The 17,962-nt window shown below is 43.3% G+C and overlaps 1 protein-coding gene across 2 annotated transcripts; it reads right to left on the bottom strand.

Moving 5' to 3' along the window:
- Positions 1-4,751: 4,751 nt before the first annotated feature.
- amt (aminomethyltransferase) lies at positions 4,752-17,233 on the bottom strand. Of its 2 annotated transcripts, XM_071348493.1 has the most exons (9): positions 16,972-17,233; positions 10,523-10,690; positions 10,351-10,431; positions 10,138-10,269; positions 9,931-10,009; positions 7,101-7,246; positions 6,740-6,920; positions 6,326-6,481; positions 4,752-6,068 (listed from the first exon to the last, which is right to left on the bottom strand). In XM_071348493.1, the coding sequence occupies exons 1-9, from the start codon at positions 17,137-17,139 to the stop codon at positions 5,890-5,892; spliced, it is 1,290 nt and encodes a 429-aa protein (XP_071204594.1). In that variant the 5' UTR covers positions 17,140-17,233; the 3' UTR covers positions 4,752-5,889. The 2 variants fall into 2 exon arrangements, with proteins under 2 accessions (XP_071204594.1, XP_071204595.1); XM_071348494.1 differs by lacking the exon at positions 6,326-6,481 and having other exon boundaries at positions 16,972-17,221.
- Between the last annotated feature and the right edge of the window lie 729 nt (positions 17,234-17,962).

Here is a 17,962-nt window from a genome sequence, read left to right as displayed (position 1 = left end):
CATTATTAAAGTGGCCAGTGATTTCAAGCCCTGCGGTTGCAGGTGGTGCAGTTGCCGTACCAAACGGTGAAAGAGCCCAACAGGATGCTCTCAATTGTGCATCTGTAAAAGTTTGTGAGGGTTTTAGGTGCCAAGCCACATTTTTTCAGCCTCCTGAGGTTGAAGAGGTGTTGTTGTGCCTTCTTCACCTCACTGTCTGTGTAGGTGGACCATTTCAGATTGTCCGTGATGTGTAAGCCAAGGAACCTCAAGCTTTCCACCTGCTCCACTGTGGTCCGGTGGATGAGGATAGGGGCGTGCTCCCTCTGCTGTTTCTTGAAGTCCACGATCAACTATTTTGTTTTGTCGACATTGAGTGAGAGGTTATTTTCCTGGCACCACACTCCCAGGGTCAAACTTGATGATTGAGTTGGAGGCGTGCGTGGCCATGCAGTCATGGATGAACAGGGAGTACAGGAGGGGTTGAGCACGCACCCTTTTGGGACCCCTGTTTTGAGGATCATTGACGTGGAGGTGTTGTTTCCTACCTTCACCACCTGGGGGCGGCCCGTCAGGAAGTCCAGGACCCAATTGCACAGGGTGTGGTTCAGACCCAGGGCCCCAAGCTTAATGATGAGCTTGTAGGGTACTATGGTGTTGAATGCTGAGCTATAGTCATTAGGTTCAGTTACCTTTGCTTTCTAGGGTACAGGAGCAATGGTGGAAGCAAGTGGGGACAGAATACTGGGTTCAGGAATTAATTGAATATGTCCGTAAACACTCCAGCCAGTTGGTCTGCACATGCTCTGAGGACGCGGCTAGGGATGTCATCTGGGCCGGAACATTGCGAGGGTTAACACGCTTAAATGTCTTATCAAATCAAATCAAATCAAATGTTATTTGTCACATACACATGGTTAGCAGATGTTAATGCGAGTGTAGCAAAATGCTTGTGCTTCTAGTTCCGACAATGCAGTAATAACCAACAAGTAATCTAACCTAACAATTCCACAACTACTACCTTATACACACAAGTGTAAAGGGATAAAGAATATGTACATAAAGATATATGAATGAGTGATGGTACAGAATGGCATAGGCAAGATGCAGTAGATGGTATAGAGTACATTATATACATATGAGATGAGTAATGTAGGGTATATAAACATAAAGTGGCATAGTTTAAAGTGGCTAGTGATACATGTATTACATAAAGATGGCAAGATGCAGTAGATGATATAGAGTACAGTATATACATATACATATGAGATGAGTAATGTAGGGTATGTAAACATTATATTAAGTGGCATTGTTTAAAGTGGCTAGTGATACATTTTTACATAATTTCCATCAATTCCCATTATTAAAGTGGCTGGAGTTGAGTCAGTATGTTGGCAGCGGCCACTAAATGTTAGTGGTGGCTGTTTAACAGTCGGATGGCCTTGAGATAGAAGCTGTTTTTCAGTCTCTCGGTCCCTGCTTTGATGCACCTGTACTGACCTCGCCTTCTGGATGATAGCGGGGTGAACAGGCAGTGGCTCGGGTGGTTGTTGTCCTTGATGATCTTTATGGCCTTCCTGTGACATCGGGTGGTGTAGGTGTCCTGGAGGGCAGGTAGTCGGTGATGCGTTGTGCAGACCGCACCACCCTCTGGAGAGCCTTACGGTTGTGGGCGGAGCAGTTGCCGTACCAGGCGGTGATACAGCCCGACAGGATGCTCTCGATTGTGCATCTGTAGAAGTTTGTGAGTGCTTTTGGTGACAAGCCGAATTTCTTCAGCCTCCTGAGGTTGAAGAGACGCTGCTGCGCCTTCTTCACAACGCTGTCTGTGTGGGTGGACCAATTCAGTTTGTCCGTGATGTGTACATCGAGGAACTTAAAACTCTTACTCACATCGGCCACGGAGAAGGAGAGCCCACAGTCCTTGGGAGCAGGGCGCGTCGTTGGCACTGTGTTATCCTCAAAGCGGGCGAATAAGGTGTTTCGATTGTTCGGAAGCAAGACGTCGGTGTAAGCTCCGTGACTGGTTTTCCCTCTGTAGACCCTGCCACATACGTTTTGTGTCTGAGCCGTTGAATTGCGACTCCACTTTGTCTCTATACTGACGTTTTGCGTGTTTGATTGCCTTACGGAGGGAATAACTCCACTGTTTGTATTCGGCCATATTCCCTGTCACCTTGCCATGGTTAAATGCAGTGGTTTGCGCTTTTAGTTTTGGGCGAATGCTGCCATCTATCTACGTTTTCTGGTTAGGGTAGGTTTTAATAGTCACAGTGGATACAACATCTCCTATACACTTCCTGATAAACTCAGTCACTTTATCCATGTATTCGTTGATGTTATTCTTAGAGGTTACCTGGAACATATCCCAGTTCGTGTGATCAAAACAATGTTGAAGCGTGGATTCCGATTGGTCAGACCAGTGTTGAATAGTCCTTAGCACGGGCACTTTCTGTTTGAGTTTCTGCCTATAGGAAGGGAGGAGCAAAATGGAGTCGTGATCAGATTTGCCGAAGGGAGGGCAGAGGAGAGCCTTGTAGGCATTTTGAAAAGCTGAGAAGCAGTGGTCTAATGTTTTCTCAGAGCAAGTGCTACAGTCAATGTGTTGGTAGAACTTTGGTTGCGTTTTCCTCAAATTTGCTTTATTAAAATCCCCAGCTACAATAAATGCGGCCTCAGGATATGTGGTTTCCAGTTTGCATAATGTCCAGTGAAGTTCTTTGAGGGCCGTCGTGGTATTGGCTTGAGGCGGAATATACACAGCTGTGACTATAACCGAAGATAATTCTCTTGGGAGGTCATACTGTCTGCATTTGATTGTGAGTTGGTCGGGTGAAGAAAAGCACTTCAGTTTCTGTGTGTTATCACAATCACACCATGAATGGTTAATCATGAAACATACACCCCCGCCTTTCTTCTTCCCGGAGAGTTCTTTATTTCTGTCTTCACGATATACTGAGAACCCAGCTGGCTGTATTGACAAAGCCAGACAGTATATCCCGAGAGAGCCATGTTTTCATGTAACAAAGTATGTTACAATCCCTGATGTCTCTCTGGAAGGAGATTCACGCCCTGAGCTCGTCTACCTTATTATCCAGAGACTGAACATTAGCGATTAATATACTCGGAAGCGATGGAAGCGATGGATGGTGTGCGCGCCTCCTAAGCCGGACTAGAAGTCCACTCCGAATACCTCATTGAATACCTCTTCTCCGCCAGTTGTGTTTTGGATCGGCCACTGGAAACAGTTCAATTGTCCTGGGGGGGTACGAACAAAGAATCCAATTCAGGAAAGTCTTATTCCCGATCGTAATGCTGGTGAGTTACCGACGCTCTGATATCCAAAAGTTATTTCCGGCTGTATGTAATTACACAAACAAATTCATGGTTTAATAATCTAAGAAATACCACACAAAAAAACGAAATACTGGAAAGTTGCTTAGGAGCTAGAAGCAGAGCTGCCCTATCTGCCGATGCCATCTAGTCCTATATTGATCTTTTCCATGTTTGATGGCTCGTCAGAGTTCCCAGCGGGCTTTGTCCGTGTCCCGTTCCTTGAAAGCGGTAGCAATCAAGTTTTCAATCAAGTTTATTTTATATAGCCCTTCGTACATCAGCTAATATCTCGAAGTGCTGTACAGAAACCCAGCCTAAAACCCCAAACAGCAAGCAATGCAGGTGTAGAAGCACTAGCCTTTAGCCCGGCACTCATATTGCCTGTAATCCATGGATTTTGGCTAGCGTATGTACGGTCACTGTGGTGACAACGTCGTCAATGCACTAATTGATGAAGCCTGTGACTGATGTGGTAAACTCCTTAATGTTATCGGATGAATCCTTGAACATATTCTAGTCTGTGCTGGTGAAGCAGTCTTGTAGTTTAGCATCCGCTTCGTTGGACCACTTCTGTACTGAGCTCGTCACTGGTACTGTTTGAGTTTTTGCTTGTAAACAGGAAGCAGGAGGATGAGGTCATGGTCTGATTTGCCGAAGGGAGGGCGATGGAGGCCCTTGTATGCACTTGTGGGTAGACGTGTTGGTAAAAGTGGGGAAAAACACATTTCAGTCTCTCAGCATTAAAGTCTCCGTCCACTAGAAACGTTGTCTGGGTGAGAGTTTTCTTGTTTGTTTATGGCCCTGTACAGCTCGTTGAGTGCCTGCTTAGTGCCATTCTCATTTTGTGGTGGGATGTAGACAGTAATGATTATTACAGATACACTCTCTTGGTAGATAAAAAGGTCTGCAATTTAACATGAGGTATTCTAATTCAGGTGAGCAAAAGCTTGAGACTTCCTTCACACTTGAAGCACGGAGTCCACTGTACGGTCGCTACGAAGCATGGCGAAACACTCCAGTTTTATGTCCATATCGCTTATCAACCAAGTTACTGAAAAGCATAAAATATTTGTTTTTCACGTCCCATTTTGTTGTCAAGTAACTGGACTTTTGCCAATAAAACAGAGAGCAGACAATTTTCTCCATATCTAACAAGGACTCCAGCCCTCCTCCTACTTGCCGGTCATGATGTGAGCTTTCTGTTCCAAATAAGTAAGGATAAACACTAATAAAGTTACAAAATGGCAAAGTCGGGTTGGAGCACGTAAGATATCGGTCATCTCCCATCTTAACTGGTCTGTCTGGAGTTGTGCTGAGGAATGGGACTAACAATGATAGCAGTTTTAAAGTAGCAATACTTAAGCTTTTAATGATTTTAGGTTTCCAGTTAATTATCCACACAGTACACAAATAAGATACATGATAAAATAACCAAATAATGGGAAAATCGTGTTTAATAATTTGCAAACAACAAAATCTTGAATGTTAGAAAGACAATACACAGGGCATTAATCAGCAGTAAATACAGTAGTCTATACATTTTGGCAATTGTCAAACAACATTAGTGACAGATGTTTAACTAGCATCTAGTGGAGTCATGTGCAATGACAATTCTCCAAAGATGGCTTTCCCCAACAAAGAGAAATGTATAATATATAATGAATTACCCTGAATTCTAATATTTAATTATATGTGAATTATAACCTATATTACAAGGTAAATTAGGGTTTTAGATACAAACTACATCATTACCTTGCTATACAAGGCATTCACATGAACAAAAGTGAATATCAAAAACATTGAGACAATATTTCAATAGTAGAGGGGAGATGCAACACCATGAACACATCTATAAGATACTTCACAGTAGTTACAAGCAAGGTATTGGAGTTTTGCCACACATTACTGCATATATTGTTTAGTTTTAGTTTGTTGGGAATGTGACAACTAGGATTGTGGTACAAGCCTAAAGACAAAGTATCACAAAAGCAATTTGGAATCATATGAAGAGTTGTTTGTTCCTGCTGACATTTAGTATTAAGTTAGCAATTAGTAAACATTAACACGTCATTGTGCCACTTAGCCTGTAAAATGCAAGTTTAGATTCATACTATTAAACAGGAGAAAATGTTTTGCTCAGCAGTCCTGTAAACGTGACTTGCTCCTGTGTCTCTTGGTTTACATAGCACGTGTTGCTGCTTTTGCTGACTGGTCAGTGAGTCAGTGTCCTTCAAACCATATGGCTCATTCACACAACTCACTGTGGTCTAAATACCATCAACAAGCTTCAGATAACAGGAGTGAAAAGCCTCATCCTCAAGAGTGTAGCTGTATTTGTGTAGTTGAGTGGAGATTTGGGTGTAGGCAAGGCCACACACTCTCATAACCCATTCTCTATTGCTAAAGAAAGCCTTACAGTCCTTCAGGTTTGAGTGTCACTGCTCAAGGTAAACACAAGGGGGCAGCATTTGTTCTAATAGACTGATATCTTGTTGTCATTAGGAGGCAGTCTGTCCGATCAGGGCACTGTTTGCAGGCTGATCTCATAAGCCAGGTGTCCATTGAGGGACAGATCTAATGGCCAGAGTAGTAGTTTGTAGGCACAAAGGGCATCTTGGTGACCACTGCCTTCACTGCCTTCTTCCTCACTTCCACCTGAATGGGAGTTCCATTCTTGGCGTAAGCCACATCCACGTAACCCATGGCAACGTTCTGCTTCAGGCAGGGGGAGGGGCAACCACTGGTGACCTCACCTAAAAAAAAAATGATAACTGATAAAAAGAAAGCTGAATCTAATCTCAACAGCAATCCACACACAGCTAAATTTATATGGAACAGTGTCACATTTGGGCCTAAATAACACTACAGTGTAGGCCTACTAACAATGACAAACAATAACAGAAAATCATCAGGCCTGGTGTCCTGATCCTAAGTAGGCATAATCAAACTTTTACGTATGATTATTCAGATCTTGTATCTTGTAATAGCTAGTAGAGATCCTCTAACTGACCTATGACCTTTCCCTCTGGGCTGAGAATGGGGGTGTGCTGTCTGACAGGGGGTCCCGTGGACACCAAGCCCACACGCTTCCTCGTCGTCTTTGCCTTTATCTGGGGGACAATTATCTCAGCACCAGGGAAATCCTTTGCCTGACGCCGCCGCTTTCCTGCAAGTCCATCAAACAACCCAATTGACAGACAGACAGACAGACAGACAGACAGACAGACAGACAGACAGACAGACAGACAGACAGACAGACAGACAGACAGACAGACAGACAGACAGACAGAGAGACAGAGAGACAGAGAGACAGACAGACAGAGAGACAGAGAGACAGACAGACAGACAGACAGACAGACAGACAGACAGACAGGACAGACAGGACAGACAGACTATAAGGGAGTGTATAATAATGAGGAGTCACCTATGGTCCACACCAGTGTCGCCTCCACGGGGGTGGTGGTCTCATCGATGTCGTTACCATAGAGACAGAGGCCTGCCTCCAGCCTCAGACTGTCTCGCGCCCCCAGTCCGGCCAGCTTGACCTCACTGTTGGCCAACAGGCGCTCCGTCAGGGCCACCACACCAGATTTAGGCACTGAGATCTGAACAGGAGGATGAGGAGGAAATTACTAACACAATTTTGCAACACAACGAAAGAAACACATTCTTTTTTTACAAATGCCAATTGCTTTCAGACAAAGGATTCTTGAAAGAAATGCACAGAGCACAGAAAAATATCCATCTCTACTGAAGTACAAAGAAAAAGAGAGTGAGAGGCCTACCTCCACTCCGTCTTCTCCAGTGTAGCCACAGCGGGTCACCCTGCAGCCCTGGATCCCAAACACAGTGGCCAGAGTGCTGGTCATGAAGGCCAACTTGCTGAGGTCATCTGTCAATCCCGGCTGGAGCACCTTGGCCATGGAGGGACCTGAGGAGGACATGTGCAGGGTCATATTCTTTAGTACACATAGTAGCAAAATGATTTGCAACGGAAAACAAAAATATCTTATGGGACAAGTTCAGGTAGTTCCTCCCTGTTTCTGTTGGGTATCTAATGAATACGACCAAGGTCAAATCAACATTTATTTGTCACATGCGCCGAATACTTACAAGCCCTTAACCAACAATGCCGTTGAAGAAATAGAGTTAAGAAAATATTTATGAAATAAACTAAAGGGGAAAAAAACTCAAATCAAATAATCAAATAGTAACAAGAAAATTACATAACAATAACAAGGCTTTATACAGGGGTTACCGGTACCGAGTCAATGTGCGGAGGTACAGGTTAGTCAAGGTAATTTGTAAAGTGACTAGAGGTCGACCGGCCGATTAATTAGGGCCAATTTCAAGTTTTCATAACATTCGGTAATCGGCATTTTTGGACTCCGATTATGGCTGATTACATTGCATTCCACGAGGAAACTGTGTAGCAGGCTGACCAACTGTTACGCGAGTGCAGCAATGAGCCAAGGTAAATTGCTGGCTAGCATTAAACTTATCTTATAAAAAACAATCAATCTTCACATAATCACTAGTCAACTACACATAGTTGATGATATTACTAGGTTATATAGCTTGTCCTGCGTTGCATATAATCAATGCGGTGCCTGTTAATTTATCATCGAATCACAGCCTACTTCGCCAAACGGGGGATGATTTAACAAAAGCGCATTCGCGAAAAAAGCACAATCGTTGCACGAATGTACCTAACCATAAACATCAATGCCTTTCTTAAAATCAATACACAGAAGTATATTTTTTTTAAACCTGCATATTTAGTTAAAAGAAATTCATGGGCCTCCCGGGTGGCGCAGTGGTCTAGGGCACTGCATCGCAGTGCTAGCTGTGCCACCAGAGTCTCTGGGTTCGCGACCAGGCTCTGTCGCAGCCGGCCGCGACCGGGAGGTCCGTGGGGCGACGCACAATTGGCCTAGCGTCGTCCGGGTTAGGGAGGGTTTGGCCGGTAGGGATATCCTTGTCTCATCGCGTTCCAGCGACTCCTGTGGCGGGCCGGGCGCAGTGCGCGCTAACCAAGGGGGCCAGCTGCACGGTGTTTCCTCCGACACATTGGTGCGGCTGGCTTCCGGGTTGGAGGCGCGCTGTGTTAAGAAGCAGTGCGGCTTGGTTGGGTTGTGCTTCGGAGGACGCATGGCTTTCGACCTTCGTCTCTCCCGAGCCCGTACGGGAGTTGTAGCGATGAGACAAGATAGTAATTACTAGCGATTGGATACCACGAAAATTGGGGAGAAAAGGGGATAAAAAATTTAAAAAGAAAAAAAGAAACACAAAAAATAAAAATAAATCATGTTAGCAGGCAATATTAACTAGGGAAATTGTGTCACTTCTCTTGCGTTCATTGCACGCAGAGTCAGGGTATACGCAACAGTTTGGGCCACCTGGCTCGTTGCGAACTAATTTGCCCGAATTTTACATAATTATGACATAACATTGAAGGTTGTGCAATGTAACAGCAATATTTAGACTTAGGGTTGCCACCCGTTTGATAAAATACGGAACGGTTCCATATTTCACTGAAAGAATAAACAATTTGTTTTTTAAATTATAGTTTACGGATTTGACCATATTAATGACCAAAGGCTCATATTTCTGTGTGTTATTATATTATAATTAAGTCTATGATTTGATATTTGATAGAGCAGTCTGACTGAGCTGTGGTAGGCAGCAGCAGGCTCGTAAACACTCATTCAAACTTTACTGCATTTGCCAGCAGCTCTTAGCAATGCTTGAGCCACAGCGCTGTTTATGACTTCAAGCCTATCAACTCCTGAGATTAGGCTGGCAATACTAAAGTGCCTATTAGAACATCCAATAGTCAAAGGTATATGAAATACAAATGGTATAGAGAGAAATAGTCGACGTGTAATAATTCCTATAATAACTACAACCTAAAACTTCTGAACTGGGAATATTGAAAAACTGGGAATATTGAACCACCAGCTTTCATATGTTCTGAGCAAGGAACTGAAACGTTAGCTTTTTTACATGGCACATATTGCACTTTTACTTTCTTCTCCAACACTGTGTTCTTGCATTGTTTAAACCAAATTGAGCATGTTTCATTATTTATTTGAGACTAAATAGATTTTATTAATGTATTATATTAAGTTAAAATAAAATTGTTCATTCAGTATTGTTGTAATTGTCATTATTACAAATACATATATATATATATATATATTTTTAAAAATCAGCCGATTAATCGGTATCGGCTTTTTTTGGTCCTCCAATAATCGGTGTCGGCGTTGAAAAATCATAATCGGTCGACCTCTAAAAGTGACCATGCATAGATAATAAACAGCGAGTAGCAGCAGTGTAAAAACAAAAAGGCGGGGGTACTTTCATCAAGGCATCAAGGCAAAGGGTGGCTACTTTGAAGGATCTCAAATATAAAATATATTTTCATTTTTTTAACACTATTTTGGTTACTACATGATTCCATATGTGTTATTTCATAGTTTTGATGTCTTCACTATTATTCTACAATGTAGAAAATAGTAAAAATAAAGAAAACTTTTGAAAGAGTAGGTGTGTCCAAACTTTTGACTGGTACTGTATATCGAGTAGAACTGACGTTGCCATAAGAGAACTTACCTTGAACGGCAATCAAACATTCCTCCAGAAACTCCAGCTCCACATCGTGACCTTCTGCTTTGAACTTGGCTAGTCTAGCCTACATTAACACAGAAAGGATCAGATATATGAAACACAAACAGACATGACACTTCATAAAAGCATTACAAATCCATCCAAAACTTTGAGTGATGGTCGTCAAACACATGAGGTTTGTGGACTACTGACCTTCATGTTGGCAGAGTCCTTGTCTGCACAGCCAGCATTGGACACCACGTAGAGGTAGCCTTGGTCTGTCTTGGTGACGATAAGATCATCATTTATTCCTCCCTTGTCATTGGTGAAGAGGGTGAGCGTGCCCTGGAGATAAAAGTGTGAGAAGAGTGTGTGGGAAAATTAAGTGTATGTCCGTGTGTCTTTGCTTGCAGGCATTTGTCTCACCTGGTTGTCCGTCAGCTCTGCTATGTCTCCAACGATCATAGACTCTATAAACTTGACTCTGTCTCTTCCGTGGACTTTGCTCTGTTTGAGAGACACACAATGGATGGTATAGCCAATACAATGAGCACACAATATCTACCCATGCAAATTTGCTAAATGAAATCCCTCTCACCTGTAGCATGTGGCTGACGTCAAAGATGGAGCAGTGCTGGCGAGTGTGCATGTGGGAGTGGATGTGGCTGTCTTTGTATTGGACAGGCATGCTCCAGCCAGCAAACTCCACCATCTTACCCCCCTGGTCCCGATGGAAGTCAAACAGAGCTGTCTTCCTCGTACAGGCCTGGAAAACACTCTTTCATTATTGTTGTAACATATGCTGCCACACTGCTGTACCGTCATTACTGTAATGGTATCAGTGATGTAAAAGTCATAGCCTGGACGCCAGTCTGTTTCTGCCCTCCTGCCAACTTCTTATGGTATTGTCATGCCAATGACAATGGAGTAGACAAAAGCACAAACAGACCTGGGACCAGGCTAGTAAAGTCATGGAAGTTCATGTAACTGATTCATACAACTGATTGTCCTATCATTGTAGATGAGAACTCATTAGTGTGAAGAGGGCAACAGCAGGTCTGACTTGAAAGATTAATGTTTTCATCATAACCATAACAAATGCAGGTCCTATAATAGATACCAGTATTAATGTTGGTGATAAATTTGCCTCTTTCAACAGCTGCAGTGTACAGTATAAGTCTGGTGCGCGATATTAATAAAATGCACCCAAGTTATTATGCAGACTTCTTCTACTTCAACCATTGTCACTTTTAACCTTTAACCCAGCCACTGCTTGCTCTTATCAGTGAGCCATGCACTTTGGGGGCTGATGTTGGCCTGCTTACAGGTCAAGTATTTTGTGAAACAAGTCCAAAGTCATCTCTCTCTCTCTCTCTCTCTGTGTAGTCTAAACGAACACTGCTAACTAATCTCTACTGCTTGATGGGTACGATGTGCTATGTGTTCAGGGTGCCTACTTGTTCTTATTCATCTACTGTAAAGAGTGAACAATAGGCATACATACAGTGCCTTCAGAAAGTATTCAGACCCCTTGACTTTTCCACATTTTGTTACGTTACAGCTAGGGTTGCACATTTTGTTACGTTTACAGCTAGGGTTGCACATTTTGGGGAATATTCAGAGGTGGAAACTTTCAGTGGGAATTAACGTAAATACACTGCTCAAAAAAATAAAGGGAACACTTAAACAACACAATGTAACTCCAAGTCAATCACACTTCTGTGAAATCAAACTGTCCACTTAGGAAGCAACACTGATTGACAATAAATTTCACATGCTGTTGTGCAAATGTAATAGACAAAAGGTGGAAATTATAGGCAATTAGCAAGACACCCCCAAAAAAGGAGTGATTCTGCAGGTGGTGACCACAGACAACTTCTCAGTTCCTATGCTTCCTGGCTGATGTTTTGGTCACTTTTGAATGCTGGCGGTGCTCTCACTCTAGTGGTAGCATGAGACGGAGTCTACAACCCATACAAGTGGCTCAGGTAGTGCAGTTCATCCAGGATGGCACATCAATGCGAGTTGTGGCAAAAAGGTTTGCTGTGTCTGTCAGCGTAGTGTCCAGAGCATGGAGGCGCTACCAGGAGACAGGCCAGTACATCAGGAGACGTGGAGGAGGCCGTAGGAGGGCAACAACCCAGCAGCAGGACCGCTACCTCCGCCTTTGTGCAAGGAGGTGCACTGCCAGAGCCCTGCAAAATGACCTCCAGCAGGCCACAAATGTGCATGTGTCTGCTCAAACGGTCAGAAACAGACTCCATGAGGGTGGTATGAGGGCCCGACGTCCACAGGTGGGGGTTGTGCTTACAGCCCAGTACCGTGCAGGACGTTTGGCATTTGCCAGAGAACACCAAGATTGGCAAATTCGCCACTGGCGCCCTGTGCTCTTCACAGATGAAAGCAGGTTCACACTGAGCACATGAGCACATGTGACAGACGTGACAGAGTCTGGAGACGCCGTGGAGAACGTTCTGCTGCCTGCAACATCCTCCAGCATGACCGGTTTGGCGGTGGGTCAGTCATGGTGTGGGGTGGCATTTCTTTGTGGGGCCGCACAGCCCTCCATGTGCTCGCCAGAGGTAGCCTGACTGCCATTAGGTACTGAGATGAGATCCTCAGACCCCTTGTGAGACCATATGCTGACACATGCACATTTGTGGCCTGCTGGAGGTCATTTTGCAGGGCTCTGGCAGTGCACCTCCTTGCAGAAAGGCGGAGGTAGCGGTCCTGCTGCTGGGTTGTTGCCCTCCTACGGCCTCCTCCACGTCTCCTGATGTACTGGCCTGTCTCCTGGTAGCGCCTCCATGCATGGACACTACGCTGACAGACACAGCAAACCTTTTTGCCACAGCTCGCATTGATGTGCCATCCTGGATGAACTGCACTACCTGAGCCACTTGTGTGGGTTGTAGACTCCGTCTCATGCTACCACTAGAGTGAGAGCACCGCCAGCATTCAAAAGTGACCAAAACATCAGCCAGGAAGCATAGGAACTGAGAAGTGGGCTGTGGTCACCACCTGCAGAATCACTCCTTTTTTGGGGGTGTCTTGCTAATTGCCTATAATTTCCACCTTTTGTCTATTCCATTTGCACAACAGCATGTGAAATTTATTGTCAATCAATGTTGCTTCCTAAGTGGACAGTTTGATTTCATATAAGTGTGATTGACTTGGAGTTACATTGTGTTGTTTAAGTGTTCCTTTATTTTTTTGAGCAGTGTATATGCAAATTAATATTAATACCATTTAAATGTAGATGTTTTTGCATTGGATATATTTACCATATCATATAGAGACAGAAACATAAACCTTTTACCTTATCATAAGTAGACATAATTGCAAATGATTAAATCCTTCCAATATAATTTTTTTTTAACTATTTAGTTACAAATTGAACTTTAATTAAATGAGTTGACTCTTCACATGGGATGATTTCACTGAACAACAAAAGAAAGTGAATACTGAATGATCCCCAATGATCCATTGCATCTCCCAAAAACGTTTTCAACATACATCTGTAAAATGATAATCAAAGCTTTAGTTTCTAGACTGTCTTCCTTTCGGGCTTCCATGTCTTCTCCCTGGACCTCCTCAATGTCCACCTCTTGAACATCAGACTCTGAGACCTCACCTTCACTGTCACTTTCCAACCTTGTTGAGGATGGCTCGTTGTCAGGCTCAAAAAGCCTCACATTTGCCCGGATAGCCACCAATTTTTCAACCCTTGTATTGGTCAGCCTGTTGCGTGCTTTGGTGTGTCTGTTCCCAAACAAGGACCAGTTGCGCTCCGAGGTGGCTGATGTTGGTGGGATTTGGAGGATGATGGAGGCAACAGGGGAAAGAGCCTCAGATCCACAAAGTCCCTTCCACTAGGTGACTGAACATCAGACAGGATTGCATTGTCTCCCTCAATCCGTGCAATGGCTACTGCTACAGGTTTCAGGAGTTTCAGGCTGCTTACCACTCTCTCCCAAAATACATCATCCAGGAGGATCCTCTTGATGGGGCTGTCCATATCGGCAGACTGTGATATGGCCATTTCTTGGAGAGACTACTTCCCCTCCAGGAGATTGTCAAACATGACAACACCACCCCAACGGGTGTTGCTGGGCAGTTTCAATGTGGTGCTCTTATTCTTCTCACTTTGCATGGTGAGGTAGATTACGGCTATAACTTGATGACCCTTCACATACCTAACCATTTCATTGGCTCTCTTGTAGAGTGTATCCATTGTTTTCAGTACCATGATGTCCTTGAGGAGCAGATTCAATGCATGAGCAAGGAGCAGATTCAACGCATGAGCAACACAGCCAATGGGTGTTATGTGAGGGTAGGAATCCTCCACTTTAGACCAAGCAGCCTTCATGTTCGCAGCATTGTGCGGTGCAAATACCTTCTGTGGTCCAAGGTAATTGATGACTGCCTTCAGCTCATCTGAAATGTAGAGACCGGTGGGTCTGTTGTCCCTTGTGTCTGTGCTCTTGTAGAATACTGGTTGAGGGGTGGATATGATGTAGTTAATTATTCCTTGCCCACAAACATTCGACTACCCATCAGAGATGACAGCAATACAGTCTGCTTTCTCTATGATTTGCTTGACATTCACTTGAACTCTGTTGAACTCTGCATCCAGCAAATGAGTAGATAAAGCATGTCTGGTTGGAGCGGTGTATGCTGGGCGAAGAACATTCAGAAATCTCTTCCAATACACATTGCCTGTGAGTATGAGGTGAACCAGTTGCATACAAAGCTTGTGCAAGACATTCATCAGCATTTCTCTGACTACGTTCCTCCAGTGAGTCAAAAAAACTTCTGATTCCAGGAGGACCATGAGCTGTTGCTATCGATAAGGTGTCTGATTCATAATTTTCACCTCGAATAGATGTAGAGGGACTTTTGTCAGAGGTTGCTTGTTGTGAGCGCTGAGGGAACTTTATGCACTTGCCCAGATGATTCTGCATCTTTGTTGCATTCTTCACATATGATTTGGCACAGTATTCACAAATGTACACAGCTTTTCCTTCTACATTAGCTGCAGTGAAAGACTAGAAAAAAATAGTAAAAAAAGAAATACAATTCTATGTACAGATAAATAGTTAAGCAGTTAGATTAAACAACTCCTTTGTAAGATAAATGTTTTAAAATAAAACATGTATGGCAACAGGTGAATTAACACTCCTCAGTTAGCAGGCTCAAGCATGCTCAAACCCACATGGTAGCAAAACCTAACCAGCAGAAATTGTTAACAAGTTAGAAATGATTTAAACACACCTTGCTGTAGGCTACTATTTACTAGTTAACAAAAAATCATGTGTCATATAAAATATATTCACCCCACCCAGTATTGTACTCAAAACTTACCAGAAAGCATGTAAAATGGATTAAAATGGATTAAAATTCTAATAAATCTCTGCAATCTACACAAAATAATGACAAACCAAAAACAGGATTAATACCTTATTTACAGAAATATTCAGCCCCATTGCTATGAGACTTGAAATTGAGCTCAGGTGCATCATGATTTCATTGATCATCCTTGAAATGTTTCTACAACCTGATTCAAGTCCACCTGTGGTAAATTATATCGATTGGACATGAGTTGGAAAGGGCACACACCTGTCTATATAAGGTCCCACAGTTGACAGTGCATGTCAGAACAAAAACCAAGCCATGAGGTCGAAGGAATTGTCCGTAGAGCTCCGAGACAGGATTGAGTCGAGGCACAGATCTGGGGAAGGGTACTAAAAAATGTCTGCAGCATTGAAGGTCAGCAAGAACACAGTGGCATCCATCATTCTTAAATGGAAGAAGTTTGGAACCACCAAGACTCTTCCTAGAGCTGGCTGCCCGGCCAAACTGAACAATCAGGGGAGAAGGGCCTTGGTCAGGGAGATGAACAGTGCAAAGTACAGAGAGATCCTTGATGAAAACCTGCTCCAGAGCGCTCAGGACCTCAGACTGGGGCGAAGGACAACAACCCTAAGCACACAGACAAGACAACGCAGGAGTGGCTTCGGGACAAGTCTCTGAATGTCCTTGAGTGGGCCAACCAGAGCCCAGACTTAAAACCGATCTAATATCTCTGGAGAGACTTGAAAATAGCTGTGCAGCAACACTCCCCATCCAACCTGACAGAGCTTGAGTGGATCTGCAGAGAAGAATGGGAGAAACTCCCCAAATACAGGTGTGTCAAGCTTGTATTGGCACACCTGTACGACTACGGTGATTTAATCAATTTTAGAACAAGGCTGTAACCTACCAAAATGTAGAAAAAGTCAAAGGATATGAATAATTCCTGAAGGCACTGTACATTCTTTCCTACGGTAAATGGCAGCGCGAGGCGTAAACAAGGTCTTAATAAAATACTATATCCCACTCTCAGAACTGATTAGCATCAACCCCGAACTGTTTGAAATGGATAGTAACAATCCATGGTCCATTCCTGTAAAGAATCCTGACCTGCAGTGGGCCAAGACATTACACTACACTACATTCACATTTGACAGTAAATCAGGCTTCAGCAGCCTAAACTATTCAATGAAATCTCACTAGAACTGAGAAGAGTTGAATGGAAGATAGTGTTCATTCAATAGACTAGTTCTAGAGATGGGGGATCTGAGGCAGACCTATCTATACCCTGACAAGCCACTATCATGCTTTTAATAAAACCATAGTCTGCAGCAGCCAGTCAAGCGAAGTGATCTGTGCGGGCTCGGGGCATTCTGCAGGGACAGATGGAGATTTGATTTGCATGACCAAGCGTGCCACAAATAAGAGGGAAAAAACATGGAGCAAATGGGCAAGCGCAACATGATCGCTGTTCGGTCATATTGCAATAACTTATGCATCAAAATAAGAACAAAATCAAGGTTTGACGACTAAATACATCTAAAACATATGAAAAAATAAAGAAATTACGTTCTGAAAGATCTGAAAGATATTTCTCAGCACTAGGCCAACTGCATGGACAAATCCCTTAGAATTGCTACATTTTGGGTCGGTTTTAGTGAGCAGCATTTGTCCTCGAGGTTGATGGAACAGTACCTCTGAACTTGAAGCATGCCTCTCCTGCCTCCCCGCGATTCCGAGTCCAACGCCACGTAGACACTCCCTCGGAACTCGGAAACCGAATCCGAACCCGCGGCCGCCAGATAGAATCCGAGCCCACATCGTATATTCCTTGCAGACGAGATCCAAAAGTTCACGTAACATAAACACCTCGCTGTCGTCAACAGTTTGGACTCCGCACTCAGAATTGTGCTTTCTCTACAAAACAGCGACCCTAGCCAGAGCAATGTATTTCGGGAAATGTAGTTGATGAAATTACACATTCTTCAAACATTTGGAGGAAAACTCACTACACAGGCAGGCCTGTTTGTTGCACATGTTCTGTGTCAATACTAAATGTTGCTGTCATATGAACAAATAAATATATTCTCAACTATTTGTTTCTACACTTTTCTACATTTTTTCTTTCGGTCTTTCTTTCATTCTTAATTTTTTCTTTCTTTCTATACATACTGTAACGACCCTGGGTCGTTACAATACATATTATGCATAGCCTATTGCAAGTGTATTATGCATAGCCTATTGCAAGTGTTTATGATGTAATAACATAAGCAAAATGTTCACACCAATGCTCTGTAACATGTATTATTGTCATTACCTATATTTGAAAATGTCCATAGGCCTACTGTCAGAGTACACTTTCAAAACACAACAATATCTGTCATGGCACAGATAGTACACTGAAGTCTCGCTATGTGACAGTCTGACTGAGGGGAAATTCACAACACTCAGCACCATAACATAACGTATCCTATACTCAAGAAGAAATGTCAATATACAAGGAATTTCTGGATCTGGGATGACAGTGGCTACATCTCAGAAAACCACTAACGATGTGTTACACTGCACCAGTAATGACGTTACACTAACAGTTAACCAGTAACTCTTATCTTTACATTGTCATTAGATCACTTGTTGTAAATTAATCAAATATGAACACACTAAAAAGCAGGCCTTTTTTATATTC

This window comes from Salvelinus alpinus, chromosome 17, assembly GCF_045679555.1.
Source record: "Salvelinus alpinus chromosome 17, SLU_Salpinus.1, whole genome shotgun sequence".
Taxonomy (NCBI): Eukaryota; Metazoa; Chordata; class Actinopteri; order Salmoniformes; family Salmonidae; genus Salvelinus; species Salvelinus alpinus.
The sequence above is the reverse complement of the archived record's forward strand: the minus strand, read 5'-3'. Positions and strand labels throughout refer to the sequence as shown.